The sequence below is a fragment of the Columba livia genome, chromosome 3, assembly GCF_036013475.1.
Source record: "Columba livia isolate bColLiv1 breed racing homer chromosome 3, bColLiv1.pat.W.v2, whole genome shotgun sequence".
NCBI classification, from domain to species: domain Eukaryota; kingdom Metazoa; phylum Chordata; class Aves; order Columbiformes; family Columbidae; genus Columba; species Columba livia.
The window spans coordinates 27,707,921-27,721,869 of NC_088604.1; the positions used below are offsets into that span (position 1 = coordinate 27,707,921).

General features: G+C 38.1%; 1 protein-coding gene across 13 annotated transcripts in view; it reads right to left on the reverse strand.

Moving 5' to 3' along the window:
* Positions 1-13,949, reverse strand: part of KHDRBS2 (KH RNA binding domain containing, signal transduction associated 2) — a 351,333-nt gene that overhangs the window by 270,146 nt on the left and 67,238 nt on the right. For all 13 annotated transcript variants that reach the window (XR_010471176.1, XR_010471171.1, XR_010471174.1 and 10 more), the window contains exon 2: positions 13,063-13,190. Coding sequence is in view for 4 of the 13 variants with exons in the window: in XM_065056195.1 (XP_064912267.1) it covers positions 13,063-13,190 (128 nt within the window). In the remaining 9 variants the exon portion in view is untranslated. The remainder of the gene's footprint in view (positions 1-13,062; positions 13,191-13,949) is intronic.

Consider the following 13,949-nt stretch of genomic DNA (forward strand, 5'->3'; position numbering starts at 1 on the left):
TGGGCTTCCATATAGGCTAAAACCCTAACATAACATTAACCTGGACAGAATTAAGAGCATTTCTAAGTATGCAACAGCTGTGGGCGCTTTTGGCCATACCTAAAATTACCTTTAAAATTACTAACTCCTTACTGCTAACAACAAATACACAAAAGTACTGAAGCAACCCTCTCAGAAATCTGGGTCTGACAGTTGGCAAACCCCTCCTGAATTCTGAGCTATTGCAACTAGATTATTACGGGGGGAAACAAACAAACAAACAAAAAACATTACCAAAAAACCCCAATAAGCTCATTTATAGATTGTTCGTATGACTTAATGGGCTGCAGTCAAATACTATTTGAATGACTTTTAACTGTACAACCTCTCTGAGCAACCTGCTCCCTGGCTTCACTGTCCTCATGCTGATGAGGTTTCTCCTTTTATCCAGCCTGAACACTCCTTGTTCAAGCTATGCCTGCCTGTCTCATCCCCAACCATGCACCACTGTGAAGAGTCTCCTCAACACGGTCCCTGCAGACACTAGGGAGGCTGCTCTTGGGTCCCCTGGTGTCAGCTCTTCTCCGGACTTGTTCAGCCCAGATCCTTCAGCCTCCCCAGAGAGCCAGTGCTCCAGCCCCTGATGATCTCAGTGGCCCTTCACTGAACTCACTCCATTTTGTCTGTGTCTTTCCTGTATTTGGAGAACTAAAGCTAGATACAGGTGTGCAGATAATCATATTATATTGACAGCAGATGGACACATTAATTGCCACATCGTCATTCCTTTCCCAGACTACATATTCCTTATTTTGAACATTAAGAAAATCTTGGCGCTCTCGGTCTAAAGCAGATGGAGTCAACTTGCTTACCAAGCAGACAAATTCAGCATCGTGAAGCGCTGATGTGCACCCATCTCTTCCCCCGCCCCTGCAGGTACAACTGACTCCATGTAGTTGGTCTGTGAGCGTGAGCCTAAGACTACCAAAACACATCCTTGCAGAGACATGGTGTGTTCTAGTAACTAGTTTCCAGGAAAAAAAAACACAAAACAAACAGAATTTTATCTCTCCATTGAAGAATCAATCATGAGAGGATTTGTAGAGGTTTCCTCTTCCTCATATCTTATACTTCAGGTACATCCATGAGAGAACATATTTTCCGCTCCCATCATCCCATAGACTGTTTTGAAAAGAAACTCTTTAAAACGGGGGGAAGAAGACAGAGAAATTATCAGAAAGGTAGAAAGCTCTTTTTTCCACATTTTTCCTTTATCATCTCTTCCTTCTAATGAATGTGACGTGAAGTGCTTTGAAAGTCATCTTGTCTTTTTACACTAGTATGACTTTCGCAATCTCAAAAAAACATGACAAATGTAATTATACCTGAAAGAAATAAACCATCTCTTCTCATAGAGGCTGAAAGAATACTAAACCGTGATCTGTGATCTGTACTATCACTAAGATAATTACAGTGACATCACTCATGCCTCTAGAATTCTGTTAGTGTCAGCGCTTACGTTATGAAGCACTCATTTCAGGGGTTTATAACTGTTCCACATGAATTAGCTACTCTTACGGGAGTGCACAACACAGTAGTTAATGGCTTCATTAGTGACATTTTCCTAAAAATGGCTTAAATTTCAGTTTGAAGTTTTGCAACTCCCTTGTCTGTTACATGGTGTAAATCATGAGCAACTTATGACTAAAGTAAGACAATGCACTATGACAGTGCAGTGAGATAGAACCCATCCAAAATGTGATTTATATGTTTGAATTTTAAAATGTGTATTTTGCAGTGTTTGGAGACAAGAGTTGCTGTATATACTAATCACCTTCACTATCTTTATACATAGACATGATACCAGGGATTTCTGGAAAAGAAGTGAGGTTTCCATGGAAAAAAAGCCTTAATACTATCATCGGTAAGATGTTTTGGCAATATAGTTATCATATATCAGTGTTAAAAGTTTCATATGTAAATGCATTCACCTGGCAAAAATCTGGTGTGCTTTCTGATACCTGTAAAAGTACTTACAAACTCTGGAAATCTGCAAATAACCTGTCTATGTAAGAATGTTGGTTATTTTTGGTAACATGACAAATTCACTGGAAACACTTAAGAATGAAGGCTCAGGTCTGAAAACTAGCAAAACAAAAAGCACTGTCTTGCATCATGCTGGGATATGACACAGAATGTTGTCTTACATCATATCCACTTTTATATATATATATAAAGCTATGCATTTACAGTATCTAGTGCCTCCTACGTGAGTAATTGAGCTGAAGTTTCAGAGCTTACACACACACACACAAAAAGTTTCTTCCAAAGGCCACTTTCACTCAATCAGAAAATCAGTATTTAAAGCAAAGTGATAACGAGTAGCCTAAGACAGGCTCCTCTTTTACCCAATCTGAAACAATATTGTCAGTATATCAGAAAAAAGAAAAAAGACAACAAGACAGAAAGAATTCCTCACTCGTAAAAGCAGTAACAAATTGCTGTCTTTCAGAAGTAAGTTTTTTTCTGGTTCTCTGCTCCTCACCAGTTTGTTTCTCAATAAATGATGGAGAAATCGATCATTCAAAACTAAAACTAAATTTCCTTAATTTCTAAGAAACAGGTTACTTATTATTATCATTATTGAATGATTCTCTATACCTCGTATAATTTTTCTTTTAATATTTAATTAAACATTGGTCCAGTGAATTTTCCTCAGTTAAAAATAACGAGCTGAAGAACATTTAATTCTCTCTTGCTCAGTTGACATAAACAGTCTTTCTCACCAGACAGTAGATTGTCTGTCAGCTTGGAAACCAACGATTAGTGAGGAAATGATGTGCAATCATGCTATGTATGCCATGGTGTACATTTCTTACAGCAGAATAATTTATATGTGATAGTATTTACTTAGTGCTGCTTACTCCTTAACTAGATAACAGCACCTTGGGTTTGCATGGGCCCACCTCTCAAGCCATCCCTCTGGATGGCATCCCTTCCATCCAGCATGTCGACCACACCACACAACTCAGTGTCATCGGCAAACTTGCTGAGGGTGCGCTCAATGCCACTGTCCATGTCACCAACAGATATTGAACAGCACCGATCCCAGTACCAATCCCTGAGGAACACCACTTGTCACTGGCCTCCATGTGGATATCGAGCCATTGACCACAACTCTTTTCAGTGTGACCGTCCAGCCTATTCCTATCTACCAAGTGGCTCATCTTTCACATCCATGTCTCTCCAATTTAGAGACAAGGATGTCAAATGCTTTGCACAAGTCCAGATAGACAACGTCAGTTGTTCTTCCCTTGTCCAACAATGCTGTAAGACAATGAGATTTGACAAGCACAACTTGCCCTTAGCGAAGCCATGTTGTTTGTCACCCATCACCTCCTTATTTGCCATGTGCCTTAGCATAGTTTCCAGAAGAATCTGCTCCATGATCTTGCCAGGCATGGAATTGAGAATGACTGGCCTGTAGCTCCGTGGGTCTTCCTTTTTTCCCGTTTTAAAAATGCGGATGATGTTTCCTGTTTTCTAGTCAGTGGGAACTTCACTGGACTGCCACAACTTGTCAAACATGATGGGCAGTGGTTTAGCAACTTCATCCAGCACCTGTGGATACGTCTCATCAGGTCCCATGGACTTGTGCACGTTCAGGTTCCTTAGATGGTCTCAGACCTGATCTTCTCCTACAGAGGGAGGTTGTTCATTCTCCCAATCCCTACCTCTGACTTCTGCGACTTGGGCGGTGTCACTTGGCCCTTTTTGTCACTTGGGCAAAAAAATCACTGAGTACCTGTCTTCTCCATACCCCAGGTAACCAGGTTACCTGTTTCATTCTGGAGGGGGCCCACACTTTCCTTAGTATTCCTTTTATCACCAACATTATCTACAACAGCTTTTCTCATTACCCACGACATCCATGACCAGATTTCATTCTTTTGGGGCTTTAGCTTCCCTAACCTGGTCCCTGGCTGCTCAGACAGTTTCTCTGTATTCCTCCCAGGCTCCTTGTACTTGCTTCCACCCTCTGCAGGCTTCCTTTTTGTGTTTGAGTTTCTCTGGGAGCTTCTTTTTCATCCATGCAGGTCTCCTGGCATTTTTGCCTGACTTCACCTTTGTGGGGATGCATTGCTCCTGAGCTTGGAGGAGGTGACCCTTAAATATTAACTAGCTTTCTTGGGCCCTTCTTCCCTCCAGGGTTTTATCCCATAGTACTCTACTAAGCAGATCTTCGAAGAGGCCAAAGTCTGCCCTCCTTAAGTCCAGGGTAGTTGAGCTTGCTGTGTGCCCTCCTTGCTGCCCTAAGGATCCTGAACTCCACCATTTCATAGTCACTGCAGCTAAGGCTGCTCTTGAGCTTCATATTCCCCATCAGCCCCACCTTGCTGGTGAGAATAAGGTCCAGCATAGCACCTCTCCTCATTGGCTTTTCTCACTTGGAGAAGGAAGTTATCATCAACACATTCCAGGAACGACCTGGCTTGCTCCTGCCCTGCTGTGTTGTCCCTCCAACAGATATTAGGGCAGTTGAAATCTCCCATGAGGACAACGGTTTGTGAACGTGAGGGCCTCATCCGGTCAATCTTCCTGGTCAGTTGGCCTACAGCAAACCCTCACTACAACATCACCTGTCTCTGCCCTCCCTCAAACTTATTTTATTAAAGTGGTGTTATGAAGTATATTTATCTTCCCTCCTCCCCCACCCCCCTCAAACAAGAATAATAGAAGAAGAATGGAGAGGCATGCAAGAGTTTTGGTGGCTTAGAAAACAAGAGACAAGACCAACCTACCCATTGTTGAGTGGCTAGGACTAGCCTGTATTCCACCCTGCTGCTACCAGCTGCCATCTCTCTCTCACTGACCTTTTTGTTTGCCTCATTTTCTAGTTATGTTGTGTTTTCCAACCTGTCAACTCCCTGGAGCAAGACCAGTTTATTTATTGAGCGTGTTGAGTACAAAGAGTGCCTCCAACTTAGTCTTGGCCTTTGAGTGCTCTACAATATGAAATGTTATATTGTAAGTACTCTAAAAGCCTACCTTGAAATATGGAAGGCAATACTGCCTTCCACTATAATAGCACAGAGTTAAGTCCTTGTAAATCACAAAGCAGCAATTTAGTTCCCATATTTGTAGTTTTAAGGATGAGTTCAAGGAAGAAAGTAATAAAAGCTGGAGGCTGAGCTATATATCTGCATATATAAATAAAGATACCCTGTGAAAAATAATTCAAAAACCATATCATTAAATGGGAGAAGAAAAGTCCTTTGATATTTGGAATATTTTGTGTGCCATTTGTTTTTAATTATGTTGCTGCTGTATTAATTACATTGCTAAAGATTTATACATCCATGGATGGTTAAACGATACAGAGAATCTCTACAATGTTGTCTGGAATAAATATTTTTCTATGCAGTCAGGAACAATTTTATGAAGCAATTTATGCATCAACAAGGTCCTCATTTCATTACAGCAATATAAATCACAGTTTGACACCCTGGCTACTCACTGAACTGACAGACTAGGTCCCATTTTCCTTAGAAATTTTATATTTTCCTGTCCATCGATCTAATGGAGATTCCACTATATCATTTTCCTTCTGTCTTACATAAAAGGGAATTAAACACACAAATCACCTGGAGATGATTAATATGACAACTGCTTTGAAAGCAGAAGAGCACTTGTCAAGTTTCAGAGAAACAAAACATAAAATAAGGAGAATGCTAAATAAAAATAATCATATTCATTGTCTGAGCCCTACAATAACAACAGAACAAGACCAGAAAAGCTCACCCTTAAGAACAGATTCTTTAGCACCAGTGAGTTCATATGAGTTATTTGCTTGAAATCATAGGTTTATGAAGTATAAAATGATATAAAGAAATATTATTCAGTGCTGTGACAACTTTTGTTTAGTTTCATTTGAATCTTTAAAATAGTAAAAGATGCACTGCAATTTAAATATTTTTTCATATGCTTACTGTTTATTTTTCTGACTTGTCAGAACACTTTATGTATCTACACTTATAGAAAGCAAAAGCAATGAACAAAAGAGCCATGCCTTAAAGCACAAAAGGGACAGAATTTCACCAAAGTCAACATCATTTTAACTTACACTGTGCACTGGACAAGCTTGGAAAAACAAAAATATCTATATTATGTGCCACATAAACCTAAGGTTTTAAACAAGTCTCAAATTCTTAAACAGTACAAAGGAACAAATTTGCAAAGCCAGGTTTAGAAGTTCCTTAAGAATGTTATCACAAAACAAAGACACGACTCTACAAAACAACGAAAGCCACACTACTGGTTAGTAAATGGCAAAAATCTGTTCAAGGAACTGCAGAAATTGCTCACAGATGCTTAGGTGTACAAAGCTGCTTGCGTCACACTATTTTTAAGAACAGCACACCTGGATGAATTTATCTTATGGGAGATGAGTAAATGATCAGACCAAATAGATTCTTAATATACAGAGAAACATACACATTTGAAAATACTATGCCAAGAAAAAATTAATTCACTCTGGTTTCTCAAAAGTCTTTGTAGAAGGATCCAAAACAAAAAAATCGAGGAGGTCAAATTTCTTGAAAAATAGCATTTTGTTTGGCAGCAGATATTAATCAGTAGATAACTGCTTGCCAGAGAATCAGCATATCCACCAGTTCAGACTGGGCCCTACACCTGCTCCTGACCATTCTTTTAATGCAGTAATTAACTGCTATTTTTACCTTGTGTTTGAGTTCAATAATTTCATTTCTCTTACTCTTCCTGTCTCTTACCTCTTTTATGTTCTTCTTCCTAATTATTTCTCCACGCACATAAGTTATTTCCTTTTTGTGCACCAAATCTTTTGTTCCATCCTCCAGTTTATTTGCTCTTCCCTCCATCTCAGCCATGACTACACTTTTTCACTTTCTCCTCATTAACGAGGGTCTTCTACCGATACCATGACTGTCCAAAATCTTTACTCTGTTTTATTTCCGTTCTCTTACCATATCTTCACTAGTATGCGACATCTTCCCCTCACTATCAATTGTATTTTTCTTTTGTGTTCACACCTGTAGTTGAACTTCCAAATATACTGAACAGAATCATCAGAGATTTTGTCTCTCTGTTTAAAATAGTACTGAATAAAGTATACCAAGAAATTGAGTTCTTATTTTTATTTTTAGGGAGAATAATATCCATAGATCTGCCACACCTAGGAGTCTTCTGAATTACTTCAGGTTTTTTTTGCTTGTATATTTATAAAGTAGAATTGATACACTACAAAATATAGTATAATGGGAGAAATTTCAAAGACAAATCTCAGCTCAGTTAATATATATTTTTTTATCCTGATAAATTCCTGCTATACTCATACAGACAGCCTCCTACTTATACTTCTATCTAATCCACGTAACAACATATATGAGAGAAGGATACGCATCATACACACATGAAAAATAAATGTTTCTAATTACTGAGCACCAATGAACTTTATCAATTTAATGAATTAGTTACTTGATAGAATTGAGAAATGAGAGACCAAGTGCTGATAGCTGCATTACTGCTGGTACCTGGACAGGTCTTTCATTAATACAATCTGTGTGTTCAAGGTCATTGGAATTATTTGTAATTTTATAGGGGACTATTTTAAATAAACAAAATAATCCCACTGACCAATGCTAAATTTATTAGAACAAGGAAAAGTATAAACACAGTTCTTCTGCAAATGGTTATTTCATCCAAAATTCGTTTCAAATGCCCTCTATGATTTTAGTGGTGTTGGTGTCCGGTCTGGGAAGCCCTGAGCCAGAGAGATTCTTTGATACTGCCCGCAATGAGCTCAAGGCACAAGCAAGGCCAGATGCCGCTTCACTCGCGAACTTTACTGAACGTTGGTAGAGAAAGTGGCGATAGGACAGGAGGGAAACAAAATAATGGAAGCGGGCAGCTCGTCACGCAGAGGGGACAGGCTGACGAGGGGAAAGTTACCGCCACGGACCCAGGGGCCAATCGGCTGCTCAGGTGGGCGGGGCGGGGCGGCGCGTCCCATTGCGGGGCGCGTCCGTCGCTCCGGAGGTGCCGGTCGGTGCTGGGGGTCGCGCGGTCTTTTTGTAACGCCTGTTTCGCGCCTTTTTGCACACGCCCCGGCTCGGCTCCGGCGCGCCGGTCCCTTCCGCACCCCGCACGCTTGGGCGGCGGTAGGTGATTTGTCCCCTCACTGCCTGTCGCCGGGCGGGGTCCCCGCGGGCCCGGCCCCGGTAGCCAGGAGGAGTTCCCGTCACGACTTGCTGGGCGGGCTCCCGGGGAGCGGGTCACCGCGTGAGGAGGAGCTGGGAGCAAACAAACTTTGAGACAGCTTAAAACATGGCCTCTGACAAAGTGGGGAGATTCACTCTGAGGTGTATCATATACAAAAGAAACATAGGACTTTGTTGTTCAAATCACCTGTGAATTCTGTTTCAATACATTACAGAAATTAAAATGCCTTTCAAGATTTTAGTTGAACAAATACATTTTGTTCCAAGAGCAGTGTCTCCAACCAATTTAAAAAATGACTAAGAATGAGAAGATGAATTCAAGAATATCAAGAATCTGGAATTTAAGTTAATTTACAGTACACATCATAATTAGCTTGTCTTCCCTAGAAATGCAGACTCTTAAAGCAGATGTCCATAACAGATGTATGGACCTACAGATCTACACAGCAGATCTCCCTTTCAAAGAGAGAGGCCTGGATGGTATCTTTTTTGTTATGTTTCAGGGTTGTTTTGTTTTAAAGTATTTAAACCTCCAGGCATCCAGGAAGAAGCCAGCAGGAGGTAGGAAGTTCAGCTACAGCAAGACCATATTTCTGAACACGACCATTACTGCCCATCAGCTGGGCCTTTGTGCAGGGAGCAGGCTTTATGACACCGCATCTGAAGACAGCGCCTCACAGTTCGCAACTCTGTGCCATGGAAGTAATTCAGAAGAATCTATCTGCTTGTCGTCTTTGTTACCCCTGCAATATCCTGGCAGTTAGCAGAACATGCTTCCAGGATCTTGTATTTTGCTAGTTTTAACTATCTAGCAAACCAGTAGAGGGAAAATAAAAAGATAATTCTTTACTTAAACTGAGATTTTGTTTTAAAACTTTCTGATTTTATGACTCACTCTAGCAACAGAGCAAATTGTAAAGAATTTCATTTAGTATTATATAATTATATATATAATAAATATCCCATCTCTTTTATTTATAGACAAATCTATCCTTATTCAATAATATCTTAGCAAAATTATTAAACACAGTCTATTCTTCAGAAAATATCGTATTGATTTCTGTCCCCCACTGAAAAAAGGAGAGTTCATTATTTCCATATGTCATCACCTTCAACTTCACTGGATCTCCCAATCTAAGTAACTTGGAAAATTTCTTCCTTACCTAACTATTGTTTGGGATTTTTTTTTAAGAACGTGCAATTTTGATGTATTTGAAATCTGATAAAGCCAGACATTTTTTTATCTTGAATGTTAAGTATCATACAGTTAAATAATTTAACTCAGCATTTTGGCTATAAGCTTATATTTCATTTCAAATCCATTAGATTTAGACTAATTTTCCTGTTGACAGACCAGAAGAAAAAGAAATACCCAAAATCAGATTTACCCAAATAAGAATTTAATTTCTAGAAAGAACAATGGGAAAGAAATCATTAAAGCTATATATTTGAAGTGACTTGGGTTCCTTCATCTTGAACATACAATAGTGGTTTGAGGAGTTGATGAGGTAGTAACTTGATTTTTTTTTCCTAATTCACATGAAGAGAAAATTCTTACCAAAAATCAAAGGATTTCCAGAAAAAAAAAATGATGATAGTAAGCAATGGTGTAAGTTACACTTGTTTGGGTGTTTGATCCTAAGTCCCTTCAGTAACTCAGAGTCTCTGAGAGCTGGGCATTGCCATGCAAATGGCAAACTTGCCCATCAAGCCTCTAAACTGTGGCTTTAGTTTTTCAGCAACAAGATCATTTCAGATGTGTGTTTGCTTCTTTTTTTTTAATAACCCACTCTTTTCTCTTAATTGATGTATATGAAATACAACATTCAAATGGTAAATTGTGAAATCTTTATGAACAAGCCCTATGTATTTTCATGCAAGTTTTAAACTGAGCAGCTACTAAAGCTGAAAAATGAGCAAGTCAGTAACAAACAGTCTTCTGAGTACTTTTTTTTAGTCTACCTTAGCTGGAATTCACATATGATGAAAGCAAAAAAGGGGCTCTGTGGTTAAGCAAAAAGAATCAACAAACACAAGACACTGCATCACTGTTTCAGGAGAAATTCTGAGGGCATTAGAAGTATCTGCTGCATAGAGGAGTGTGTGTAAATGAGAGGCTGTTTTTATGCGGGCTGCTGAGGTTTAAAATAATAATCTCAGAAAATATCATTGCTGAACTATCAAATAATGCTATTATCTGTTTTTAGATCTCTGTTTTACAGAGATCAAGAGAGGCTTGTATCTCTTTGACAGAGTTCGCAGCACAAGACAGCTGTTGCTAATCACAGCCTTTGATTTTATTTTCCTGTTGTCTGCACCAGCAATTTCAGAAATCAGACCATAGACACTTCAGTAGAGACAGTTTTGTAATACTTATTCTGCAACTTCAGGAGCCATTTAACAGCTTGTGTAGCCTTCTGTGTTCAGTTAACTTTTGCCAAAACCTTGCTGGTTTTGACTCTACAGATGTCAATGAAGGGGTCTGCCCTCACTGAAGCTTAACCTACAGACCACATTAAACCTTTAGGCCAAGGGTTCCCTTGGAGTAATTTGTATTTCTACATGTAGCTAAAATAAGAGCAAATGCCTTCAAAGGATTGATCTCATTCCTAAGTAGAGAATCTGTAAACCATCGACTTTTTTTTTTAACTGGTTGGAATTTTTTTCCAAAATTTTATACTCATGGACATTTTATTCAGATTACTCAGCACTGCCCGAAAAAGCTTAGCAGCAAATAATGAATGAATAATTTAAAATAATGCTTTTTCAAATATAAACGTCTCTCAGGTTATATCCTACAGCAATTCTCTTAACTGTATGTAAGTACAGGTTTGATCAAATGGTCTTATTACCATATTCTGCTAAATATATAAAACTATTGTTTGTTTGATTGCTTTCTACCCAATTACTACTTTTTTGGTTATTTATAAAGCAATCTGAAGCAACCACTGTGTACTGATTTTGACTATCCTAATGTATACAATTCATCAAGGAAAAAAATTACACTAGACCACAGAAATCAGCAGATTAATACAAATGGCAAATGCAACCCTTGAAAGGCAGTTACTAGATGGTAGCAGGAAACCTGCAGTTGGGGGAATAATTCCATGCCAAGCACGGAATATTGCTAGGAAATCAATTACAGAAACTTTCCAAGACTGCATTTTGCATTACTGAATAAGCATTTCACTTCCACCGAACGGATCTTTTTGTTTCACTGCTCAAAACCTGTAGAGATGCTTTGTATCTTTTACTACTCATTAATATAACAAGCTCATTAAAGTAAATGAAGCTTAATTTAATCATATTTGGGGACTATATTGGATAGATTATTGCATTTGTCTTTTAAATAGTTTGTCTTTCATTCTACTATCGTCATCAAATAGTATTCTGAATAATTATCACATTGCCATTATGAAGTAACAGCACTATTACATTCTTATTAAGAACTTCAAGTCACCTATAGCATTTACACAAAATACCACAAATCTAGTCAAAGCACCTCAGGCTATGCAGCAAGAAGGTAACTGCCTATAGCACTGTGTGCATTTCTAAGGTCTTTACCATTGGGATGATGACATTATCTCAGTTTTATATTCACTAGTCAGGAGGTAAATGTCAGCTGGAATCATTTAATCTAATTTTTTTACACCTTTCATTTTGCTTGATAGGCTTTTTCCACATTGTAATTTATTGCTCTTACTGATGAAGAATAGAGCACAAAGCTGTGAGTGTAATCAAGGCTAATGGTGAACCAAACACCATGTGATAATAAATCAGCAAGAAAAAAATACTGTAGAGATAAATGCAGATGTTTACCATTTCAGTTTGAATACTATTAAAACAACTGTTTAGGTAAACTATAAAACTGTAAGCAACGACCAAAAAAATATCAATAGTATCTTTTGTCCTTTTGTAAACTAAAACTTCAGACAACCAGGTAAATTTGAGGCTCTTTTGCAATAAAAAATGCATTTTTAAACACAGTATGTAGCAGTAAAGAGAACAAAACATAATATGAAGAAAGTAGGTGGAAGAAAGACATCTGAGTTATATAAAGAGGGGCCTACATTTTCAAAGATAAAGCTCCCAGTAATCCTGCTACTTTATCTTTTAAAACTTACTACACCAGAGAAAATCTGGCAACTCCTACAGGAAATAGCTGTAGCACAATCACGTTGACTTTTCTGAGTTACTGAAATGTCTTTAATTTATTCTGATAGAACTTTGTTGTTGTTTTTAACTGGTCTTTTATTTTCTAAAAATACAGTACCTGTGAAAAAAGCAACTACTCTGTTTCCCCGAAAATAAGACCTACCCTGAATACAGGCCCTAGCATGTTTTTTTCAGGATTTTTGAGGATGCTCAAAATATAAGCCCCACTCCAAAAATAAGCCCTAGATACAGTTCATTAAAAAGTCAATTTAAATAGTGCCCAGGCAGCTATACATGTAAAAAAGAAAGCATCTTCTGGAGCGAAAATTAATATAAGATCCTGTCTTATTTTCAAGGGAACAGGATATAAGAAAACACCTCAAAAGCTTGCCCAAGGACAGCTACAAAACCTACTTAAGTAAAAAAAGATCTCATTCACTTCAATAGCTTTTGTGAAAGGCCTTGAGACAAAATTTAGAACACGTAATAGCTAATAATGGGTAAATTCAAATAGGAGTTTCAATTCTAGTTTTTGTGAGGTTTTTGTTTATTTTGTTTTGTATTTTAAAATTGCAAGCCTGCATAGTAAGTGTCAATAAAAATGGTTAAGTGTATGATCTTTTCATCCTTCTAATAAGATTAAAGAACTGTTAGACTATATTTACAGTACCTTTGGATATTGTTTGACAGGGATCAGAACTCTTTCTGACAGCTTTATGTTTTTGTTGCTGATAACATCAAGATACTTCTTTTCTTCATCTTCCTTCTTGCCTTCAGAACCCTGAAATTTTTCAATTTCTGAAAAATATTAAAAAAGAGAGCAATCAGTGACATGATATTATCATCCTCAGAAAATTTAAACTTACACATTATAATACAGACTGTGAACTGAACACCTCTGCCGTCTGCACTCATGTGACATGTACTGTTATCTTTGAAAAAATCTGGACTGTCACCAGCACTGCAGAGACAGAGGTGACAGTTCACAGGTCACACTCCAAGATTCCTCCTCAGCTGAAACCGAAGCCAAATCATCTCAGTAGGAGCAGGAACAGATGAGGCTTATGATTATGTCTATCAGTCTTTTGAAGAGGATCAAATCATCACAGCTTGATGCTATTTTATAAATGTGACCTGCCAGAATCAAGTCACATTCTGCATAAAATGGGTAACTTTCAGTAAGAGTAGTAGAAAACTGAAGACACTTCTTGATGTTACAGACCTAAATTCAAATATTTCTGAATTATGTAAAGGCTCAAATGCCTCTGTTATAAGCTCCGTTAAAACCTCTCAGAGAACAAACCTAGAAGAACAGAGATGGGGTACACCTTCCCTAATTTAGGATGAAAAAGTTAAACAATTACTAAACACATCTGGAGGACAAGTTTTATTTTTCTAAAATACTTTAATATACCTGGAAAAAATGTGGTAAGCTGCATTGAATGGGAGCAAGAATCCATTAAGCATGAGCTTACCAAGGAAATATTCTGCACTAAAATACTTGGCTCAGACAGGTTTAAAAGATAGAAAGTACATTTACGATATTTGTGACAAATT